At 37.3% G+C, this 25,716-nt stretch overlaps 1 protein-coding gene across 1 annotated transcript in view; it reads right to left on the bottom strand.

The window, feature by feature from the left end:
- The window catches only part of STAT4 (signal transducer and activator of transcription 4), a 110,584-nt gene extending 85,162 nt beyond the window's left edge, over positions 1-25,422 (bottom strand). The window contains exons 1-3 of the mRNA XM_074399346.1: positions 25,181-25,422; positions 22,317-22,445; positions 20,877-21,021 (exon numbers count right to left, since the gene is read on the bottom strand). Coding sequence (XP_074255447.1) covers positions 20,877-21,021; positions 22,317-22,444 — 273 coding nt within the window. The 5' untranslated portion in view covers position 22,445; positions 25,181-25,422. The remainder of the gene's footprint in view (positions 1-20,876; positions 21,022-22,316; positions 22,446-25,180) is intronic.
- Between the last annotated feature and the right edge of the window lie 294 nt (positions 25,423-25,716).

The following is a 25,716-nucleotide window of genomic DNA, read 5'->3' as shown; positions in this document are numbered from 1 at the left end:
CTTACATTAGCCTAGCATTGGGCAAAATCATCTAACACAAAGCCTATTACATAATAAAGTGTTAAATAGCTAACATAATGTGTTGAATACAGTACACTGTAAAGTATTGGTTTTTCATCCTCATAATTGCTTGGCCAACTGGGAGCAGGGCTCGCTGCCACTGGCCAGCATCATGAGAGTATTGTACTTTGTATTATTGCTAGATCCAGAAAAGATCAAAATTCAAGATTTAAAGTATGGTTCCTACTGGGTGTGTATTGCTTTTGCACCATCATGAAGTTGAAAAATTGTAAGCCAAACCATCCTAAGTTAGAGACCATTTGTACATTTCTTTGCAAAGCCAATTCCTTCCATCCTTAGAAACTGCTGATTCCAGCAAGGAAACTCTTAAAATCTAAGTTGTTCTTATGAACTCTATCTAAACTGAACTTGCAATAATGACATGATATTTGATCCATTTAGTTAGGAATATTCATTGCAATAAGGCAACATTCATATTTTCAATGTTAGCTCAACTTCTCATTTATTAAGAAAGACACTGAGCCCTTGCTATATGCTGGGCTCTGTGGGGTGAAGCACTGGAAAGGCAAAGATGAATGCACTCAAAGAGCTCACAGTCTTATGTAGGAGGCAGGCAAATATGTAGACACATTAGTTTCACTTATTTCCTATTATAATAACTTTCTACTGTATATCACATAGAATTTATCAAACTCATCTTCCCTCCCTAAATCTAATCTGCATTATGCATCAACATCTATGTCTGTCTATGTCAATAACCCAAGCTAAAACCCTCAGCCATCTCTTATTGTTCACTTTCTCATATTTACTTATTACATGTCAATTCTTTCACCAAATTCTTTCACAACTCTAGCACTTGTCCTTCATTCCTGTGCCACTTCCTAGATCAGAATTCTAATTTCCTTCTCCTTGCACTATGGCAATATTGTTCAAACAGGTCTCCATGCCTCCAGTTTCCTCACTGCTATTCTATACTCCACACTGTTGCCAGAGAAGTCTCTCTCTATCTCTATAGTTCTGTCTCCACCGCTAGGAAGACTTTTTATTTGTTAGGAACAGAAATATAAGAATCTAAAGGAAAGGAAAAGATTTGGTAAGTTGATGAGTTGCTCAGCTACAGAGAGCCAATAAAATATTAATTCTTTCCAACATAAATTTTGACAGATGTAAGTTATGGAAACCTGGTAAGTTGTAAAGGGCAGCTGGTTTTTTTAAAGTTTGATATGGTACATATTATCTTTCCATTCCCGTATCTTTCTACTGAGGCAGAGGTCACAGATTAAATGATAGAAAACAGACAGGTTCTTGATGTCATAGGCATTTATGAGGTTCTCATTTTTTAGGTGCCAATACAGCTCTTGGCTATCTGTGTGACTTTACACCTCATTGTGCACTTCGGAGCCCACTGGGGGTGAGATCACTATATTCTTGACAAAAGTAGCCAATCAGAGCATTATGGTAATAGACAATTGGAAATTGACTATCTACTGAGCCACTGGCTCTGGATCCTCAATTGTTTATTATTATTGTTGTTGTTGTTATTGAGACAGAGTCTTGCTGTCACCCAGGCTGGAGTACAGTGGTGCAATCATAACTCGCTGTAACCTCAAACTCCTGGGCTTAAGCAATCCTACCACCTCAGCCACCCAAGTAGCTAGGACTACAGGTACACGCTACCATGACCAACTAATATTTTATTTTTTTGTAGAGATAGGGTCTCACTATGTTGCCCAGTCTGGTCTTGAACTCCTTGCCTCAAGTGATCCTCCCACCTCAGCCCCCCAAAGTGCTGAGATTATAGACATGAGTCACCATGCTGCACCTGGATCCTCATTATTGAAAGAGTGTGTGTGGAGAGTTAGGTTTAAGTTGAGCAAATCTTTTGTCCCCAGGTCATCTCTAGGAAAGGCAGTAATGAAAGGCCAGAAGGTTCCTGGTGACTTGATGAAAAAACCAACTTATTGACTGAGTCATGAACTTCTTGTTGGTGAATTAAATTGATCTATTTGAAGCTATTTGTTTGGACACATTAAAGGAAGATGTTCAATGCCTACAAATTAAATTTAGAGATCTACTAAGTTTAGATACCTACTTGATCATTACTCCCTTCAGTTACAACTTTAAAGCTAAACATAAATTAATTTTTAACTGATTTGAATTATATTGACAAACTTGTTTTCAAGTACATCTATTTGTTTTTGCTCACATTTTTACACTTTTGCTTATTAAACCTACTTTAACAAAACATATTAAAATATGTCAGAAGGCTTATTTAAGGAAAAAGTCTTGTGAGCTGTCTTGGTTTTGATTAAGTATCTCTTTGGAAAGTTTCCAGATCATGATGAATTTAGAACAGTGTAGATGGCTTTCTTATAGGTCTTCATCTCCATTAAATGGGGACAAATTATTTTCTAAAACTGTTAGTCAAAGCACACAATTATCCTACTTTTTAGGTGATTATCTGCCCAAGTTTTACTTAACAATCACCATGATGCTCCTGGCAAATGAAGCAGAAGATAGTAAAAATCAACAGATGACTTTGAACACCTTCATGTCATCTTTCTCTACTGGCATCTTGTACCTCCCCAGCCACTTCCTCAGTGGTATGGTCAGTTGTCACACTAGAGGCTGTAGAAATCTCACTTTTCTCTTGGCCACAGACTGCCCTCTAGATTGGCAGCTTCTCTGTAAGCTTGTTACAGCTGACAGTCCAGCAGATTCACATGCTGGGGTTACCATATCAGCTCCTGGACAGATTGGGTGGGCTTCTAATGTAAGTACCCATGATGACATGAGTCTTGGAATTGACTTTTCATCACATGAAATTGTTCTCCCCACATTGGTATATTACAGCTAGTCTTGTTGGTTGGTTGGTTGACATTCTGGCTCTGTCAGTCAGGCTGGAGTACAGTGGCATGAACCCAGCTCACTGCAGCCTGTACCAGAAGGGCTCAAATGAGCCTCCCGCCTCACCAACTCACATAGCTGTCTACAGGTGCACACCACCATGTCCTGCTAATTTTTTAACTTTTTGTAGAGATGGGGCCTCCTTATATTGAACAGACTGGAGGCTAACTTTTGTGTTAAAGAAAATAAAATCCATCCAGTCTCTGGATGATTTGATGAGAAGGAGAAAAGAGGTTAGAATGAGAAAAACAAACAAACAAAAATTTCAGCCACAGAATTCCCCGATATTCTTTTGTTTACAGCAGACAAGGGGTGGGTTTCCTAGAGAGAAAATGAGCTCTGGATACATTTTCGATAAAAATATATTGAAACCTTTGATGATTCCCTATTAGGTCCAAACTGCTTAGCATGGCATTCAAGGTCTTTAATCCTCTTTGAATGTTTAAAGTGCCTCGCTTGTTTGTGGGATAGGATAGAAAATCTCATGCTGTCACGTTCTTGCTCTTGCTGTGCCAGATACTTTTTCCTCTACTTCTCTTCAAAGAGTCTTGAACTATGCTTTTATAACCAATCCATTGGTTTCTAACTCTAAGAATTATGATTGCAGATGCCTCTACCATGGTGCTTATCAAACTACATCATAAATATTTATTTGCACTTTGTTCCCATTCTAGATAGCAAACTCTTCCAATATAAGAATTTTATCTAGGCACTCTTCACTTTGTCTTTGCCAGTCAATAGTATCCTGATGTTAACATCCATATGATGTAATCAATATTCAGTCAACAAATATCTGTGGAGTAGACAGGCATTGTACCCCAAAGTAAATTATATGAGCCCAACTTTCAAGAAATTCAAGCTGTCACTTGGAATAAAAATGATGTTTCATAATCTAAAAAGTAATTATTGCATAAAAAACCCCAGACTCTGGCATAAACTTTACAGAAAATAAAAAATCAGGGAAAGGATGAATCATCATGGACTTGAGTGTTAAGTTGTTAAAGAAGATTTAATCAGGAGGAAGAGCAATACAGGATAAAATAAAGGCTTGGAGGGATATGCACAAAATGACTCATGGATGAAATTTCAGGTGGTTGGGGCCTTCTGTGGATCATATCGGATTCCAATTAGAGTGATATGCACAAATTGTGATGCACCCCATCCACCTTGTGTTGATGATCCCATACTATGCAGCAAACTAAGTCTTAACAACTAATTCATATTTCATCTTAAACAGCACAACACAGAGTTCTCTAAGCTTTTGAAACGTGAGTGTTGTGATACTGGTATCATGGTATTCTCTTAAAGGGGGACAGATTTTGAGGGTGTGCATTGGGGAATTGGGGAAATAACTGTGAAGTGATTGACAAATTGACTGCCACCCATGTGTGGCAAAATGGTATGAATATTGATCCCTCAACTGAGAACTCCTTCAGAGTTAACACAAAGTGGCTACACATTCTTCTCAGGTCTCAGGTTGAGGTCATCTCTTCCCTTCTCTTTGTGTGTGGTGTATAGAGGGGAAGGAAGAGGAGGGAACTGAGAAAGCAACACGAGTTACGAGAGAAGATCTGACAGACTCAGAGCAGCGCCACGTTTCAAGCCACTTTACTTTCCTCGCTGGTATTGCAAAATCTGTTCCTAATGTTTTACCTTGTCACATTAAAAAAACTCACTTTATGGGATATTCAGAACCAAGAAGAGGATTTTTACAGACTGAACAAGAAGGAACCCACCTATGGCTTGATTTTCGAGGTGCTTTGAGCTCTAACATATTTTCATTCAGTCATACCCAAATGGCTTCCAAGAAATAGGCCATGGTGGTTCAAAGAGTAGAGTAAATGAGGTGCAGGTTGCACTCGCTCATGCCCCCACCAAGTTTAAACTCTCACTAATAGTCATTACCCTGGTTTGTGAAAAATACTTTATAGGCGGTAAGATTACTAACCACAGCGTTAACACCAAAACTCTGAGCAGAGCTTTCTAATTGATAGAGATTTTTATTTTTCTAATATCAGAGAAGATTGTTAATGCCTGTTTCCCTCTCCTTCCCTAACACTACATTTTGATGAATAGCCATAGAAGTTCCCAACATTTAAAAGCCAAAACATAGGAAGCATGGACTTTTTGCAGTTGCTTCTAACTGAAAGGCTGAGAAGCAATTGAATGTGAACTCTTTAGACTGTGAGTTTCGTGACTTCCTCTATTTGTGTTCCTAATGCTTAAAATGTGATTGATAACATAGCAAGTCCTCTTTAAATATTTGTTGACTAAATAAAAATTGCTATGTGATATTTACAAAAGTTATACCCAGTAAAAAATGACACCGAAAGCATAAAATTGAATTCATTTACCAGTTAGTAAATGATCATAAAAATAAAACATGCAATGAAATTTTAAGATGAAAAATAGCAAATGGGTCAAAGGAGGAAGTTTTAGATGGACTTTTAAAAATGTGAATGTACAGGCATGGTGGTGCACGTCTGAAGTCCTGGCTACTTGGAAGGCTGAGGTGGGAGGATCACTTGAGCCCAGGAGTTCAAGTCCAGCCTGGGCAACACAGCAAGACCCCATCTCTGAAAAAAAGAAAAGAAAAAGGTCTCTTTTAAAAAGTTTCAATTCTCCAATAAGATGTTAACTTCTACCTGTGCTCCTTACAACATTGTATCAAAATATATAAAGCAAAAGCTTTGAGAAGATTAGGAGAGGTGATAAATCCATGGTAATAGAAAAAGACTTTAACGTGTCACTTTCAAAAAAAGTCAATGGAATTTTTTAACAGATCTCCTTCCTTCTTTCTTGACTCAATACAGTTCATTTAACAGCCAGAATGAGTTTTTTAAAACAGAAATTGGTTCTTGTCACTCGCTTGCTCAAATTCCTCAGTGGCTTCCCATTTACACTAAGTCTCAGATTTCTTATTAAGGTCCGTAAGCGTCTTTATGAGACAGCCCCAGCTCACCCCTGTGACCTCATCACCCTTCTATTACTTCATGTTTTGGGTGCATTCTTACAAAAAACATAATTTGTCTTATGACTGAGGAGTTTTATCAATTTAATATATATTATTTGGATTTTTTGACATTTTGTACAGTTAATTTCTTATGTAGTCTATTTCCACTTGTTTTAGCGGTCTTTTTGAAGTTTTGCCAAGCATGCTTAGTTTCTATGCTAATTAACTTCCTTTAGGAATTCCTTCCATTAAGGTATTTTTGTGGTGAACTTCCAATCTTGTCTAATGACTTAGCTGGGAATAGAATTTTGAAAGATATTGTATTGCAGCTCTGTGAAAAAGTATTCTACCCTGCTCTCACTTCTTACTGTTTTGGCTCTCAGTCTATCTCCCTTTTTAAAAATAGATAATATATTTTTTATCCTTTGTTACTTTTAGAATATTTTCTTTCTAGTGTCCTATAGCTCCTTTGCTTTTAAAATTTATCGTGCTGGGGAACCTGTATTTCTAAAACCTAAGAATGCATGAAAGCCATCAAGTTAGCTTCTACTTAAATTTTGTTTTACAGGGTTTTCTTTTTTTCTTTTTTCTTTTTTTTTTTGTTTCTGTGATTTCCTTTAATTTGTGGTAAGCTTATCTATGCATCTAAAAACCTGTTATAATTTATATAGTATTTCTGTGTATTTATAGTGGAATTTTAAAAATTTATCTAGACAGAAATAGAATTCAAAACTGGAATTACAGACAACTTAGGTGTGAAAAATGAGAGCACTACATATTAAAGTATACAAAGTCACCTCTCAAAAATATCAACAATTAAATGCATTTATAAAGAAAAAGGGATGAAAATTAAGTATCTGAATAAAGTTAGAAAAATGATAAAAAGTACAATGAGGAAAGAAGGTGGATATAGCACCAGATTGTATGATCCATGACCGTAACAAGTGTGGATGAGAATATCAAGCCAGAACTCTAGCCCTTTGAGGAGGGTGTAAATTGGAATAACCATTTTTGGAAAACAATTTTGCATTATGTAGTACAATTAAAGATGTACATAGTGCATGATCCGGTAATTCCACTCCTAGGTATACATTCTAGATCATTTCTTACAAATGTGCCCCAAGGGACACACATAAGAATGTTCACAGCAACATTGTTTATAATAGTGAAGAAATACAGGAAATAAGGCAAATGCCCGTCAACTGTAGAATGAATAAATTGTGGTAATTCACACAGTGGAATACCATGCAGCAATGAAAATGAATAAACTACTGCTACACACATCCATATCGATGAATGTCAGGAACCATGCTGAGTGAAGAAAGCAAGTTGCTGAAGAATACATATAGCGTGATCTCACTTATGTGAGATTTAGCAGCTTTCAAACATAGATACTATATCGTTTTGGGATACTTATGTGGTAAAATGGTAACAAAAAGGAAAAAACTGAGAAATGCAAAATTTGGGTCAGTGGTTGCTCCAGGTGGAAAGAAAGAGAGTGGAGTCAGGGAGGAGGCACAAGAGGCTTCAAAGGTAATGGTAACATCTGGGTATAAAATGTCAACAGTTTGCAAAAGCCAGAATTCTCTGATGTTTTGTATTGGAAGGAGTAGATGGATACTACATTCCTGTATCATGATTTCCTCAATTGGTATCATCTGAATGTCCCAGGTAGAGAAGCTAAGGCCTAGGGACAAGATTTGGGCCTGTGAATTCAGGTTTCTCCAAGTTGATCCAGGAGCAGCTGTGCTGTAGCCAACCCAGGGGAGTAGAGCAAATTAGAGGCCTGTCTGTTCTCTACATTTGTGGAGCTGTGTGCTATCTAGATTTATATCTACTCCTAAAGAGAAGACAGCATGAAACACACCATTCATTCCACACTAAGTTACAACTGGAACATAACTGAAGAAAAACGTTTCTTAAGAAATGAAGGACTTCCATTTTTCACATTATACCCTTCTATTCTGTTTGACTTTTCACTCTAAGCAGAGCTTACATTCATTGGGTATGCATCAGTAGGACTAATAAGTTATTGGATCCTAATGCTTTCTCATTCATTATTGCTCACACTGTCTTGGTTGTAAAATAGCTTCAACATCACTCCTAACTGTAAACAAAAACTACAGGTTGGCCTAACACTTCTCCAGTGTTGATACAGCAATGTCTACAAATAGTGGAGAGAAAGAAAAAGTAAACCAAGAACTTTATAGCAAGTCGGGGTGTCCTTTACAGTACCAGATATTCTTAAGCATGAATGTCCTCAAAGATTACAGCACCATTGAGAGTTTCTTGAAAAACTACTTGATGAAATCTAGGCAATTCAGAATGAATTACAATTTGAAACCTCAGGAATGGAGAAGTAATGGTTAAAGAAGTGGTGATGAGCACTGAATCTACTTATACATAAAACTAAGAAATGTATGGAATTGCCATGATACAATAAGGATGATATAACTAACAAAATATAATATAAATGATGAAAATTGGCAGGTGGAGGGATGGGAATGAGAAGTGGAAGCAAATTTAACAAACTTAACAATGTTTAATAACATGGAGTCAATGCATAACTGCCTAAAAGTGAAACATGTGGTTTCTGTATCTCATCTCTTAATGCTTTTCATGGCTTTAAAAATTAACTTGAGTGAAATTTCTTTTGGAAAAAAGATATTTCTTATGGTGAGGAAACGTTTAAGATTTTAAAATAACTCAATATTTAATTGAATTCAAATAAAATAGAATTTTATTTTAAAATAAATAATATGATTTTTAATCTGATATTCCTATGTAGATATTCATTTATTCATAAATCATTTATTGAGCACCTACTATGTGTCTAGGCACACTCTCCAGGCACTGGGGATATAGCAGTAAATAAAAACAAAATCCCTCTCTTTATGAAGATGATATTCTAATGGCAATAAAAAGGCAAGTAAATAGAGAGGAAGCCAGAGGTTTATAAAAGCTGTGGAGGAAAATAATGTAAGGTAAGTGATATGGAGAGTTCCTGGTGTGTGTGTGGGTGGGGGCAGTGGAGAGGAGCATCTGTAGCAATCCCACCTTCCATCTGCATATATACATGTATAAAGAGATGTCTGGAATTACACTCATCAAATATTGATATGTTTATTTCCAGGCCATAGAGTTTTTTCATACTTTCTTCTTTGCACTTTTTTGTGTTGCTTTGATTTTTAAAAATTATGAATATGCACTATTTTTATTGTTCTTAGGTCATTCTATCTGAGGGTGAAAGACAAAGAGGAAGGTGAATAAGGAAAAGAGGTTTGCAACAGAATGTCCAAGAATAATGATTCAGAAATCATGTTTCTAGATATTTACCCAAATGAGTTGAAAACTTACTCCTACACAAAATCCTGCATGTAAATGCTAATAGCAGCTTTATTCATAATGGCCAAAAATGAATATACAAACGGTGGTACATCTGTACAAAAGAATATTATTCAGCAGCAAAAAGAAATAAGCTATAAAGCCACGCAAAGACACAAAGGAACCTTAAAACCATATTGCCAAGTGAAAGACGCCAATCTAGGAAGGCCACAGGCTATATGATTCCAACTGCATGACACCCTAGAAAAGGCAAAACTGTAAAGTGGGGTTTACACAACCCAGTCTACCACCATTCACACCTGAGCAATCCTTCCAAAGTCTAAGTCTGAGCCCACCCAACCTGCTGCTACAACCACAGCTGGCACCCACCCACATGTGCCACCTATAGGCCTGGAGACTGGCCTTCCCAACCCATCACAACTACTGCCAACATCAGCATGGACTGCTTGGGAGCAAAGGGTTGTCCCATCACTGCTATTACCATTGCCCATGCCATACTTCCTGCCCAGGAGTCTAAGAACCCACACAACTGCCTGTCCTACTGCTGCTACATCTGGCACCTAAGCAAGCCACATAGAGGCTTAATAATTGGTCCACCTGAACTTGCTGGTGCCAGCATACTCCACCCTAGGTCCCAAGGACAGACATGGTCAGCCCATCACTGCCACCACTGGGGCCTAAAGACTGGCCCGCCTGGTGTCCCAGTCCCCAGAAAAACTTCAACACAGCCTCTACTAACAAATGCACCCTAAGCTGTCAAGGAAATCATAGACAAAACTGATACTGTTTATAGCCAAATAAATTATACAAAGACTACACTATTGCACACACTCAGAATCAAAGCCAAAGGGTACTGCCCAACCAAGATCATAGGACCAAAAACAAGTCTCAAACATTTTTCTAAAAATCAAAATTATATCAAATATCTTCTTAGACCACAAAGGAATAAAACTAGAAATCAATAACAAAAGGCACTTTGGAAACTGTAAAAATGAATTAAAATTAAACAGGATGTTGCTCCTGGGTAATCATTGTATCAAGGAAGAAATTAAGGTGGAAATAAAAAAATTCCTTGAAACAAATGAAAATTGAAACAACATATCCAAACCTATGAAAAAGCAGTGCTAAAAGGGAGGTTTATAGAAATAAACACCTACATAAAAAGGTATAAAATTTTCAAGTAAACAATCTAATCATGCAGCTCAAGTAACTAGAGTAACTAGAAAAGCAAGAAAAAAAATTAGTGGAAAAAAATTAATAAAAATCAGAGCAGAACTAAACAAATAGAGACAAAAAAAAGATGCTAAGGATCAACGAAATGAAAAGCTAGTTGCTTTGCAAAGATAAACAAAGTCAATAAACTATTTGCTAGACTAACCATAAAAAAAGAGAGATAAACCAAATAAATAAAATCAGAAATGAAAAAGGAAACATTACAACTGCTGTCACAGAAACATAAAAGATCCTCAGAGACTAGTTATGAATAATACACTAACAAGCTGGAAAACCTAGAGGAAATGGATAAATTCCTGGACTCATGCAACCTAGCAAGATTGAATCAGGAAAAAACCAAAAAAACCCTAAACAGACTAATAATGAGTAATGAGATTGAATTAGTAAGCCTCCTGACAAAGTCCAGGACTGAACGGCTTTACTGCCGAATTCTTTTTTTGTTATTTTTGTTTTGTTTTTGATACAGAGTCTCACCTTGTTGCCCAGGCTGGAGGGCAGAGGCATTGGCATAATCTTGGCTTAGTGCAACCTCCACCTCCCAGGCTCAAGTGACTCTACTGCTCATGAGTAGCTGGGACTACAGGTGAGTGCCACCACGCCCAGCTATTTTTTTGTATTTTTAGTAGATATGGGATTTCACTATGTTGACCAGCCTGGTCTCGAACTCCTGACCTTAAGTGATCCACCTGCTTCAGCCTCCCAAAGTGCTGGGATTACAGATGTGTGCCAACATGCCTGGGCTTTACTGCCAAATTCAATCAAACTTTCATAGAAGAACTAACACTAATTCTCCTCAAATTATTCCAAAAAATTAGAGGAAGAAATTCTCCCTAACTCATTCTATGCCAGCACTACCCTGGTACCAAAACCAGACAAGGACACAACACAAAGAGACAACTACAGACCAATATCCCTGATGAACACAGATGCAAAAATTGTCAACAAAATGCTAGCAGATCAAATCCAACAGCATCTCAAAAAAAAAAAAAAAAAAAAAAAAAAAAGTACAATGCCATCAAGTGGGATTTATCCCAAGGATGCAAGATGGTTCAACATGTGCAAATCAGTAAACATGATACATCACATAAGCAGAAAGACAAACAAAAATCATATGACCATCTCAATAGTATAGGAAAAGCATTTGGTAAAATTCAATGTCCTCATGATCAAAACTCTCAAGAAATGAGCCATAGAAAGAACATACTTCAATATAAAAAGGCCATACATGACAAACCTACAGCTAACATCATACTGAATAAGAAAAAACTGAACGCCTTTCCTCTGAGACCTGTAACAAGACAAGGATGGGCACTTTTCACTACTCCTATTCAACATATTGCTGGAAGTCCTAGCCAGAGCAATTAAGGCAGAGAAGGACATAACAGCCACCCAAACTGGAAAAGAGCATGTCAAATTGTCTGCCGATAACACTTTGGGCTCTGAACCTACAGGGAAGCTGGGTTTCTTTTTCTTTTGAGATTGACTCTGGAAGAGCTCCTGTGTTCCCAGGTGCAGAGCAGCCCCTCTGCAGTAAGGACGCAGCTTTCAGAGCCAGTAAGGCTGCAAGCCTCCACAGTCCCACTTGTCCAGGGGCTGTGGTTTATACTGTAATCCCAGCACCTTGGGAGGCCTTGGCAGGCAGATCACTTGAGGTCAAGAGTTTGAGACTAGCCTGGTCAACACAGCAAAACCCCATCTCTGCTAAAAATAACAAAAATTAGCTGGGTGTGGTGGCACATGCCTGTAATCCCAGCTACTTAGGAGGCTAAGGCAGGAGAATTGCTTAAACCCAGAAGGCAGAGGTTGCAGTAAGCCAAGATTATGCCGCTGAACTCTAGCCTGAGTTACAGAGTGAGACTCTGTATTGAAAAAAATTATCCCTGTTTGCTGATAATATTTTATACTAGAAAAACCTAAAGAGTTTACCAAAAATCTCTTAGTTCTGATAAACAGATTTAGTAAAGTTGCAGCATACAAAATTAAGATAGAAAAATCAGTAGAATTTTCATACAATGAAAATGAACAAACTAAGAAATAAAGCAAGAAGACAATTTCATTTACGATAGCTTCAAAAAAATGCAATATAATAAAATAAAATACCTGGGAATAAATTTAACCAAGAAAATGGAAGATCTCTACAAGGAAAACTACAAAACACTGATTTAAAAAATTGAAGAGGGCCAGGCATGGTGGCTCACATCTGTAATCCCAGCACTTTGGGAAGCCAAGGCAGGTGGATCACCTGAGGTCAGGAGTTCAAGACCAGCCTGGTCAACATGGTGAAAGCCCGTCTCTACTAAAAATGCAATTATCCAGGCATGGTGGTGCATGCCTGTAATCCCAGCTACTCTTCTTGGGAGGCTGACGCAGGAGAAATGCTTGAACTCAGGAGGCAGAGTTTGCAATGAGCTGAGATTGTGGCAAGGCACTCTATCCTGGGCAACAGAACAAGACTTCATCTCAAAAAAAGAAAAAAATTGAAGATTACACAAACAAATGGAAAGACATCCCTATGCTCATGGAGTGGAAGAATTAATATCATTAAAATTACCATAAAAAGCAATCTACAGAGTCGAAGCAATCCCTATTAAAATACCAAGATCACTTTTCACAGAAATGGAAAAAACAATCCTAAAATTTGTGTGGTACCAAAAAGAGCCTGACTAGCCAAAGCAATCTGAGCAAAAATAACAAAGCTGGAGGCATCACACTACCTGACTTCAAAGTATATTACAAGGCTATCATAACCAAAACAGCACAATTTGGCATTAAAAACAGACACATAGACCAATGAAATAGAAGAAAGAACCCAGAAATAAATCCACATATTTACAGCCAAATAATTTTTAACAAAGGTGCCAAGAACATACACTGGGGCAAAAACATCCTCTTCAATAAATTGTGCTGGGAAAACTGGATATCCATATGCTGAAGAATGCAACTGGACTCTATCTCTCACTATATACAAAAATCAATTCGAGATGGATTAAAGACTTAAACATAAGACCTAAAATTATAAACTGCTACAAGAAAACATAAGGAAAATGATTCAGGACATTGGTCTAGGCAAAGATTTTATGTTTATGAACCCAAATGCACAGAAAACAAAAACAAAAATAAATATAACTATATTAAATGAAAAAGCTTCTGCACAGCAAAGGAAACAATCAGCAGAATGAAAAGGCAATCTGTTAAACGGGAGAAAATACAAACTACTCATCTGACAAAAGCTTAATATCCAGCATATACAAGGAACTCAAACAACTCAACATTAAAAAGCTAATAATCACCTTAAAAAGTGGGCAAAGATATGAATAGACATTTCTCAAAAGAAATTCAACCCAAACTCAGCAGACAAAAAGAAATAACAAAGATTAAAGAACTTAATAAAATTGAAAGAAAAAAATACAAAAGATAAATGAAACAAAAAGTTGTTATTTGAAAAGATAAAATTGATAGACCACTAGTGAGATTATAAAAAAAAAGAATAACCAAATAAGCTGAATGATAAAAGAAACTAGAGATATTACAACAAATACCGCAGAAATACAAAAGATTGGTTAAGACCACTATGAACACTTTTATGTGCATAATCTAAAAAATCTAGAGGAGATAGATAAATTTATGGAAATATAAAACCCTCCTAGATTAAATCAGGAAGAAACAGAAACCCTGAACAGATCAATAACAAGCAGCAAGATTGAATCAGTAGTTTTTAAAAAAATTGCCAACAAAAAGATCTAAGACCAGATGGATTCATAGCTGAATTTTATCAGACAAAGAAGTATTGGTACCAATCCCACTAAAACTATTGTAAAAGATAGAGAAAGAAGGAATCCTCTCTAAATCATTCCATGAAGCCAGTATCACCCTAATACCAAAACCAGGAAAGGGCAAAACAAGAAAACTACTGGACCAATAGCTCTGATGAACAAAGATGCAAAAATCCTCAACAAAATGCTAGCTAACCAAATCCAACAGCTTATCAAAAAGACAATATATCATGATCAAATGGGTTTATATTAGGGATGCAGGGATAGTTTAACATACACGAAGTCAATGAGTATGACATATTACATAAAAAGAATTAGAAACAAAACCCATATGATCATCTCAATAGGTGAAGAAAAAGCCTTTGATAAAATCCAGCATCCTTTTATGATTAAAAAAAAAATCTCAACAAAACAGGTATATAAGGAACTTAAATTGATGAAAGCCATATGTGAAAACCCCACAGCCAACGTCATACTGAATAGAGAAAAGTTGAAAGCATGTCCCCAGAGAACTGGAACAAGGCAAGAATGCCCATTTTCCCCACTTCTAATCAATGTAGTACTGGAAGTCCTAGCCAGAGCAATCAGACAATAGAAAGAAATCCAAGGCATCCAACTTGGAAAAGAGGAAGTCAAATTGTCACTGTTTGCTGATGATATAATTGTATACCTAGAAAACCCTAAAGACTCATCCAAGAAACTTCTAAGTCTGATAAAGGAATTAAGTAAAGACTCAGGATACAAAATCGATGTACTCAAATCAGTATCTCTACTATACACCAAAAATGACCAAGCTGAGATTCAAATAAATAACTCAATCCCTTTTACAATAGATGCACAAAAAGAGAACTACTTGGGAATGTATCTAACCAAGGAAGTGAAAGATGTCTACAAAGAAAACTACAAAATACTGCTAAAATAAAGCATAGATAACATAAACAAATGGAAGCACATCTTGTGCTCATGAATGGGAAGAATCAATATCGTGAAAATGACCACACTGCCCAAGGTAATCTACAGATTCAATGCAATTTCCATCAAAATATCATCACCATTCTTCACAGATATAGAAAAAACAATCCTAAAATTCATATGGAACAAAAAAAAAATAAAAATCTGCGTAGCCAAACCAATGCTAAGCAAAAAGAACAGGTCTGAAGGCATCATATTACTCAACTTCAAATTATATTAGAAGGTTATAGTTACCAAAATAGTATGATACTGGTATAAAAGCGGGCACATAGACCAATGGAACAGAGTAGAGAACCCAGAAACAAAGCCAAATACTTTCAGCCAACTGATCTTGGACAAAGCATGCAAAAACATAAATTAGGGAAAAGATACCCTATTAAATAAATAGTGCTGGGAAAACTGGCAAATCATGTAGAAGAATGAAAATGGTTTCTCCACTTATACCAAAAATCAACTCAACATGAATCAAAGACTTAAATCTAAGACCTGAAGTCATAAAAATTCTAGAAGATAACATTAGAAAAATGTTTCTAGACATTGGCTTAGGCAAAGAATTCATGGCTACAACCCCAAAAGCAAATGCAACAAAAATAAAGATAAATAAATGGGACCTAATTAAACTAAAAAGCTTCTGCACAGCAAAAGAAATGATCATCCAAGTAAACAGACAACTCACAGAGTGGGAGAAAATATTTGCAAACTACGTATATGACAAAGGACTAATACCCATAATCTACAAGGAATTCAAATCAGCAAGAAAAAAAAAAAAACAAAAAACAATCCCATCAAAAAGCGGACAAAGGACTTGAATACACAAATCTCAAAAGAAGATGTACAAATGATCAACAAACATGTAAAAATGTTCAACATCACTACTTGTCAGGAAAATGCAAATTAAAACCACAGTGAGATACCATCTAACTCCTGCAAGAATGGCCATAATTAAAAAGTCAAAAACCAATAGATGTTGGCATGGATGTGGTGAAAAGGGAACACTATTAGACTGCTGGTGGGAATGTAAACTAGTACCACCTCTACAGAAAATGGTGTAGAAGGGACATGGATGAACCTGGAAACCATCATTCTCAGCAAACTGACACAAGAGCAGAAAATCAAACACCGTATATTCTCGCTCATAGGCGGGTGTTGAACAATGAGAACACATGGACACAGGGAGGGGAGCACTACACACTGGGGTCCGTTGGGGGGAAATGGGGGAGGGGCGGGGGGGTGGGGAGGTGGGAAGAGATAGCATGGGGAGAAATGACAGATACAGGTGAGGGGACGGAAGGCAGCAAAGCACACTGCCATGTGTGTACCTATGCAACAATCTTGCATGTTCATCACATGTACCCCAAAACCTAAAATGCAATAAAAAATAAAAATAAAAAAATAAAAAAATAAAAAAGAAAAGAAAATGGTGTAGAGACTTCACAAAGAAATGAAAGTAGAAGTACCATTCAATCCAGAAATCCCACTACTAGGTGTCTACCCAAAGGAAGAGAGCTCATTACATAAAAAAGACACATGCACACCCATGTTTATAGCAGTACAATCTGCAATTGCAAAGATATGGAACCAACCTAAGTGTCCATCAACCAATGAGTAGATAAAGAAAATATGGTATATATACACCACGGAATACTACTCTGCCATAAAAAAGAATGAAATAATGTCTTTTGCAGCAACCTGGATATCAATGGAGGGCATTATTTTAAGTGAAGTAACTCAGAAATGGAAAACCAAGTATCATATGTTCTTACCTATAAGTGGGAGCTAAGCTATAAGGATGCAAAGGCATAAGAATGATATAAAGGACTTGGGGACTTGTGGGGGAAGGTTGGGAGAGGGTGAGGGATAAAAGACTACATGTTGAGTGCAGTGTACACTGCTAGGGTGACAGGTGCACTAAAATCTCAGAAATCAACCGCTAAAGAACTTATCCCCAAAAACCACCTGTACCACAAAAACTACTCAAATAAAAATAATTTAAGAATTTAAAAGATATATAAGTAGTCAACAGATACAAGAAAAAATGCTCAACATCATTAATCAGGAAAATGCAAATTGAAACCACAGTAAGATATTAACTTACCCAAGTTAAAATGGTTATATATATATATACATATATATATTTTTTTAGACAGAGTCTTGCTCTGTTGCCTAGGCTGGAGAGCAGTTGAACTCCCACCTCTATCTCTGCTTCCTCAGTGCCACTTCCAACCATCGGGTTCAAGCAATTCTTCTGCCTCAGCTTCCTGAGTAGCTGGGATTACAGGCATGCACCATCACATCTGACTAATTTTTTTATTTTTAGTAGAGACAGGGTTTCGCTATGTTGGCCAGGCTGGTCTCAAACTCCTGACCTCAGGTAATCCACCCAAAGTACTGGGATTACAGGCATGAGCCACCATGTCCAGCCTAGAATGGCTATTTTTTTTAAAAAAACAAAAAATAACCTGCTGGTGAGGATGCAGAGAAAAAGGAACTCTGCACACTGTTGGTAGCAATGTAATTTAATACAATCAGTATGGAAATTTTTCAAAAAACTAGAAATAGAACTACCATAGGCTACAGCAATTCCACTACTGGGTATTTATCCAAAGGAAAAAAATTAGATATGAAAGAGATGCCTGCACTTGCATGTTTACTGCAGCCCTATTCACAATAACAAAGATTTGGAATCAACCTAAGTGTCCATTGATGGAACAATGTATAAAGTCACCCCTCCCCCAAAAAACACACACAACTTAATGGGATTATAGTAGCTTAAAAAGAAACATAACGTGCAGGTTTGTTTAGGTGTAAACCCAAAGCTAACAATGTTCTTTAGTACTAGTTTCTACTGTGTTGTTAATATAAATATCCAATAAGCACAATTTATAAATTGAGATATATGGAAGTGTTTTTTTCAACTCAAATATCTTAACTCACCAAATTGTTTTTTGAATTCCTAGTGTGCAGTAGAACCATACTGAGTACTGGGGGTGAGGGAGGGGAGTCCCAAAAGGAGGTCAGGCTTTTACTGTTAAGGACCTTGTGACCCGGTTAGACACACATGCAACACACATGAAGGGACACATGGAGATGCTGCTTACCTTGTAGTCGTCCCTGGAGAATGAGAACACAGACTAAAGCATGCGGTGAGGGTTTCCTTCTTGCACTGGGACCTATGCAGATTCTTTAGGGTTGGATGGGAACTAAATTGGTGGAAGAGGGATGGAAGAGAATTCCTGGCCATGAGACCATCCTAGACAAGGCTTAGTCATTCAAGAGTGTGTGTGATGTGTTCGGGAACAAGTAGATCTATTTTTCTGAAGTAGGGATATGGAGGAACTCAATAAAAATTGTTGGGGAAGATCTAAAGAGGAACGACGCTAGAGGGCCAATGACACACGCAGGTGAGTGTGTGCTTGAGCTGAAGCGTGACTGGGGATAAGAGCAGGTTTTTGATCTGTGGAGTAGCGAGACAGCAGTGATGGTTTCACAAGGTTTGTCTGATACAAACGGTCAGAAAAGAAGCTCCCTTCATAATCTTATCCTCCCGCCCCGCACGAAAGACGGCCTGTTTACTTATCCCTGATTGACATTGAGAAAATCCTGCTATTTTCCCTGTCAACAATGAGAACCATTTATTGAATGCCTACTTTTTGACAGAAGAAAAGCTCCAGCCTTCTTCACAATTCCAAAAGGTAGACAATAATCATCCTTGTTTATATTAAAAGATACAGGTCAGAAGATTAAGTAATTTGCTCAAAGCCACATTTGAGGGTCAGATTTTTAACCCAGATCTTTCTGATTCCAAAGACCACACATCATCTGTTAGTATTTTCCTCATCTGTGCTTATCTAGCAAAGTGACCTATAGACTCTTTGCTATTAGGCTAAGAGTTAGCAAACTTTCCTACAAAAGGCCAGATAAATATGATATATATATCATATGTAAATATGAGACATATATATATACACAGAGACATATACACACACATTTTTATTTTAGGCTGTGTAGGTCATACTGTCTCTATCACAACTTCTGTCATTGAAGTGTAAAAGCAGCCATAAACAATACGTAAACCAATGAGTGTGGCTTTGTTTCAATAAAACACACAAATTTGAATTTCATATAATTGTCATGTCAGAAATATTATTTTAAATTTTACTGTATGATCTATTTAATTTTTATTCTTTTCTAACGACCTAAAATATAAAAACAATTCTTAGTCATGTGCTATATGAAAACGGGCAGTGGCCATTCGACTTGTGGCCTATAGTATGCCAATCCCCATTTCGGGTTTATAGATTAGAGCGCTAAGCTAATGAGGCCACTGTTAAATGTCTCGTCTGCATAAAAGAGATTGCTGTATGCCGCCAAAAATCCTGTTTTGTCGGCAATATGCAATTGCCCCGTTTCTTGTCAAGTGTCTCGCAGATTTGCAGGGGATTACAAGGGCAGAGATAGCTCAGTGCAATCCAAACAATAGGAAAAACAATATATCTGCCCTTCTCACAAATATAATGTCAAGAATATTTCTGCCATAGTTTAGTTAAAATGTTGTAAAAATGTGTTAATTTTAGGTTTGGGATTCTAAAAATGCCCCCATGTGAAACGGCACAATGCTCTTTTCCTGTTATCTAATAGGTTGTATAGGCACTCAGTATATATCATAGCAGTCCATGGTCAGGCTGGCACTTCTAGGTTTAGTTCCATATTAGCCTGCCTTTAATTCTTTAGATCCCTGATTCACTTACTTCATTTTCTTTACCCCTTAATCAGTAAACATTGCACATCTATCATAAGTCCAGACTTACGCTGCCTGCTGGAAATTCAAAGTTGAACTCCAAAGTCCTTGCTAAAGGAACTCATGATGTGGGGAGAAGGGGTATTGATGCAGCAAACCACCATGGCATGTGTATACCTATGTAACAATCCTGCACGATCTGCACATGTACCCCAGAACTTAAAGTATAATAAAAAAGAAAAAGAAAAAAAATAATAATCACATCATAGAAAATGGAGTATCCACCCCCTCAAGCATTTACCCTTTGTGTTACAAACAGTCTAATTATATTCTTTTTGTTATTTTCAAATGTACAATTAAATTATTATTGACTATAAAAAATAAAAATAAAAAAATAGCAATAACATTGAATATACCAAATGCCGCAGTACTGATATGTTTTGGTGCTGAGGAAACATGCACAGATGGGCTCTGCCTGCATGAACCAGAGTACCAAAGAACACTTTTAAAGAAGGGTGAGGTCTGAACCAAATCTGGAAGGATACATTCACTCATGATGCTCCCATTTAGGAATGAGAACAATGCTAACTCTAACATGTTACATAAGAGACAAAGGCAAGGGAGGGCTGTGGAGAGCCATGAAACTGTGGTCTGAGCTAGTGTTGTTGAACTTGATAGTAGCTAGTAAACAAACCACATGCAAGTCCTACATACAACACATTTGTAGTGTATTTTATACATTATACTTATAGTGTATTTTATTTTCAACATTTCATAAAAAATACTGGGTAATAAAATTGAGCACAAACTTTGTAAATGGTAAGAGAACTCAAATCTTTCCCCCTTAAATCTCATTTGAAAATAATATAAGGGTACATATTTAATTTTTACTCCTATATCCAAATATTTTGGAAAAGTAGAAATGTATTCTTACCTGAAGGATTTTTCTAATTCTTTTTAGATTGTGTATCAAGAGTAGGTTTTTCTCTTTGGAAACACGACCTAACTGTTCATCCAGTTGTATTAACAAGTTTTGAAGAAGAATCGTTGCCATGGTTTCATTGTTAGAAGCTGCCTCCCTAAAAAAAATAAAGGGTTATTACACAACAGAAACCAATTTGGTAAAATGTCTACTCTTTTACCATACTAATTTTAAAGTGATAAACCTTTACATGGTGCTAAATATTTAAAAGTTTTAAAAAATTAAATTGTAAACATGAAGAGATGTCAACGTTATTAAGCATTAGGGGATTTCAAGTCAAAATCACAAGATACCACTTCATACCCATGAGGATGGCTATTATTAAAAGGAAAAAAACAGAACATAACTGTTGGTGAGGATATAGAGAAATTGTACAATGTTGGTGGGAAGGTAAAATGGTCAATCACTGTGGAAAACTGTATGGCAGATATCCAAAATATTAAACATAAAATTGTCATATGATCCAGCAATTCCATATCTGGGTATATATCCAAAATAATTAAAAGCAGGGACTAAAACAGATACTTGTATACCCATGTTCCTAGCAGAGTTATTAGCAATAGCCAAAAGGTTTAAACAACTCAAATGTCCATTGACAGATAAATTTATAAAACAAAATGTGATATATACAAACAATAGAATACAGCTTCAAAAAGGCAGAAAATTCTGATGAACGAATTTTGAAAACGTTACACTAAGCAAAATAATTCAGTTACAAAAGGACAAATATTGTGTGAATCTAATTATATAAAGTACCTAGAGTAGTCAAACTAATAGAGACAGACAATAGAATGGTGATTACCAGGGGCTGGGGATGGAGGACGAGGGAGTTACTGTTTGAAGAGTACAGAGGTTCAGTTTGGAAAGATGAAAAAGTTCTGCAGATGGATGGTCATGATGGTTGCATAATAATGTGAATATACATAATGCCACTGAATAGTACACCAAAAACAATGGCAAATTTTATGTCATGTGTATTTTACCACGATAAAAAATATGGCCAAAGCAAAAAAAAAAAAATTTAAATGGTATAAGGTGAATAGAGCTTTGAAGAATGCAAATCTTACTGTGAAAAAATATTGATTTACATTGAGTCTGTGATAGAGAACTGACAAGCAATTGATTTCTTTTTTAAAATACATGAAAAATTGTTTGGGTTTTGGTTTATAGAGAAACAAAGCACTAGAACCATTAAGTTTTCATTTACAATGAATGAAACCAGCAAGGACAATGATTCCCCTTCTTCAGGAAGGCTTTTCAAATCCTTGAGAAAGTTCTTTACCTAAAAAGAATGCATCTACTGAGTCAAGAGTGGGCCATAAAATAAATTCACACGGATGGAGCATAAAGCATTTGTGCATCAACTTCTAGGGAAAATACATTTAATCCTACCAGTCTTGATTTTCAATCCACTGGGCCAGCAGATGCCGAATTTCCATAGGAAAGTTGTCATCATAGAATTGATCCACCTGCTCCAAAAACTTGATTTCTAACTGTTGGACTTGATTCCACTGAGACATGCTATAAAAGAAGGGGTAGAATTAGAGTTTTAGAATATTGTTCATAGCTCTAGTACGTATTTTCTTCTTTATTTGGAATTCAGTCAATATTCTGACTGAATTCCAATGCATCCAAAAATACAAACATTTCTCTAAGGTTTTTTTTCATAATCCAACCCTAATGAAGGGAGCAGCCTTCTTTCTGTGCCCCCAAACTACAGCCTTCCTTGCTCTAACATGAACTCCTGTTCCACCTGCTCCAGGAATCTTTCACTCCTGCTCCCCCAAACACCCCACATCCTGCCCACAGCTGTCTACATGAATTTGTATTATCAACAAGCCCTTTCCCTATCTCTTGTCCCCTCTACATTTAGACTTGGAGCAACTTGAAGGCAAACATATTTAACATTTACTATACCTTCTAAAGCCCTCTAAGACTTTATATATGAAGAACAACTTCCCAAAAAGCTTCTTTTATATAAATTTGTCAAATTTCTTTATTTCAGATTTGTCTGGCTTCTAGAGTCAGATTTATGTTCCCGACTTCTAGTCCAATTCTGTCTTAGCTTCATTAAGAATTTTATGTGTGCATTTTCGTAGGCTCTAGTTTAATTAAAAATATTTCTGAACCAGTGAATGTGTTTTATTTCTCTCTATGAGGCACCACTATGGGTGGGCAAAGCTCTTAAAAGATGCAGTCTTCTTGTCTCTGAGAAACATCTGATAGTGGTTAAACCCTCAAGTTAATTATGGAGTAAGAAACCACATTTGATACCTATTTGGCAGCCCGTCATAAAACAAAAGTATGTATTTCCCCCTTGTAACCCCTCTCTGGCCAGTTTAGAAGCTGTAGACATATTTCCTAACTCAGGAAAATTAGTATGACGCTGCCTCCTTGAAATTACAGCATTTTATGTTTTGCGAAGTCAAACTTTTTATTGTTTCATCAGCAATTCTATGTCAAATAAAAACACCAAACCCTCTTTTACATGATTATTCACCATAACATTTCAACATATCTTACAGACAAGCTAAGGTTTCCTTTTGCCTATAGAACACTAGGATAATTTCATATATTTCATATACATATTCTTCAGGTTTCAAATAGAATCATTCTGAGCACCTGTTCTCTGAGCACCCGGTAAATGATTTAAAATTTATAGAAAAACCTGTTGCCAATGTTTTGCTAAAGAGAAAGCAAGTGGGAAAAGAAGTAATGTTTTATTTGCATATCACTATATATTTATGAAAACCTTTGTACTTTACAATTTTAGGCATATTGTAAATGCTCAATCATGGCTTGTTAAATGAAGAATGAGTGGCACTCTTGATGTTGCTATGAATAGGGTAGGTGGATATAAGTAGTTTGCCAACTTTAAAAAGAAAAAAACTTAAAGCTCAAATAGGTGAAATGATGCCTGCCTAATGTGTGAGGCTTCTAAGGGGCAACCCGAGGTTTCCTGAGCCTGAACCATTTGTCCTTCCAGCTACTCGATGTATATATATGCCACACAAAATTGGAACATTTGTTCCCATGCTACTATCAACATTATCCTACCAGTTTATTTTAGTTAATGACAACAGAGAACATGAGCTGAAAATAGCATTATCATTTTTTTTTATCATACTATTGTTGAACCCCAGCTGTGATTTGGATGAAAATCTATTTTCTAACTAAAACTTACAGGTAGATGGGAGGAATAAGCTCTGGTGCTGTTACACTAGGATGAATAAGGTTAACAATAACTTAGTGTATATTTTCAAAAAGCTAAAATAGAGGATTTTGAATGTTCACACATAAAGAAATGATAAATGTTTGAGGTGATGGATATGCTGATTATCCTTTGATCCTAACACATTGTATATATGTATTGAACTATCACTCTGTACTCCATAAATATTTACAGTGGTGTGTCTAATAAAAATAAAAGAAAAATTTAAAAAATAAAAATAAGTACCAAATAAAAAAGACTACTAAGATCTGAGTATTGCAGAGAGCTGATTCAAAGCTGAGAAAAGGAAGAAGAATGAACACATAGTCCTAGGACATTCTCTATCGCAGCCTCTGGGAACGCCTTTAGACATCCTTCAGCAGATTTCTTCGCTTTCACTCTAAGTGCTACTTCTTTCTTGTGAAAACTGTACGTTGCCTCTGAAAACTGAGTGCCTGTCTGCTCTTTTTGCCTGCAGTCCCTAGAAGATCCCTCTAAAGGGGCATTTTGTCCCACCGTCTGGGAGCTGGTGGTGCCGCGTTGGCTCTGTGGCCTGTAGCTTGCAAAAGGAGATGAGCTGCCCTAAAATGTCACTCGTGCTCATCAAGGCCACAGTCACAGGCTGCCGTAGCTGCAAGCTTTTTTTTTTTTTTTTTTTTTTTTTTTTTCCTGAAACCCAGGTAAGCCAATCTAAAGTCAGACAACACAGCTCTAGAGAAGCTGTCTGAGAAAGTGAGGAGGGGCTCACTTCCAGCCTCCGCGAGGACACACCTCCGCAGCCGCCGCAGCTCCCCCGGCCCCCTCTGGGAGGTTCGCCCGGGCACCGTGGCGCGGGCCTGAGGGGCGGTCTCCGCGGAGAACCTGTGCCAGGGCGCATCTATGGGTCGTGGAGTCGGGCGCTTCTTTGTATAATAACCCCTCCGCAGGCAGGTTAAAACGAAGCCACTGTCAAAATGCACAGGGAAAGCAAAGCTTCAGAGCATCCTGCGTAACAAGCGTGTCCTCCTGGGGAGAGGCAGCCAGAAGGTGTGGTCTGGCCACTTACCTAGCGCTCTCTCGGCACAGGTCCCAGGCGGTGCTCAAGTCCAAAGTCAGAAGCGCCCCTCACGGTCCCTAGGAGAAAGCCGCTGACGCCATCGTCAGTAGGGGATTTGCATTTCTCCTCCCACTTGAGGCTTTCCTGTGCGTCAGTGTTCGAGTCTCTGGGACTTTACTTGGGTCAGTTCCCACCCACTCTTTATTCTAGAAACGCTGACACACAGAAACAGCCAGGTCGGAGCCCCTTCGCCGGGCATCCTCTTCCCTCTTATCCCTGCCAGCCGCTCCCGCCAACTGCAGGTGGCTCAGGAGTGCCAGGAGAAAGGGGAGGGGCGGGGCACACATTTTTCTTCGGTGGTTTCCTTCGACAATTCGAGATCCGCTGCAGTTACTTACCTGGAGCTCAGTTCTTGAGCTTCCTCTCTCCCTGGTTTAAGACTCCACTCAGCCTGGTGAGCCAGCCCGTGGGATGGACGGGGTGGGTAGCCAGGATCGAAACACCAAACTCATAGACCTTACTGGGCTCCAATTCCAGCGGGGTCT

The sequence above is a fragment of the Saimiri boliviensis genome, chromosome 5 (assembly GCF_048565385.1).
Source record: "Saimiri boliviensis isolate mSaiBol1 chromosome 5, mSaiBol1.pri, whole genome shotgun sequence".
In the NCBI taxonomy this organism is placed as follows: domain Eukaryota; kingdom Metazoa; phylum Chordata; class Mammalia; order Primates; family Cebidae; genus Saimiri; species Saimiri boliviensis.
This window is presented reverse-complemented; position numbering and strand designations above follow the sequence as displayed.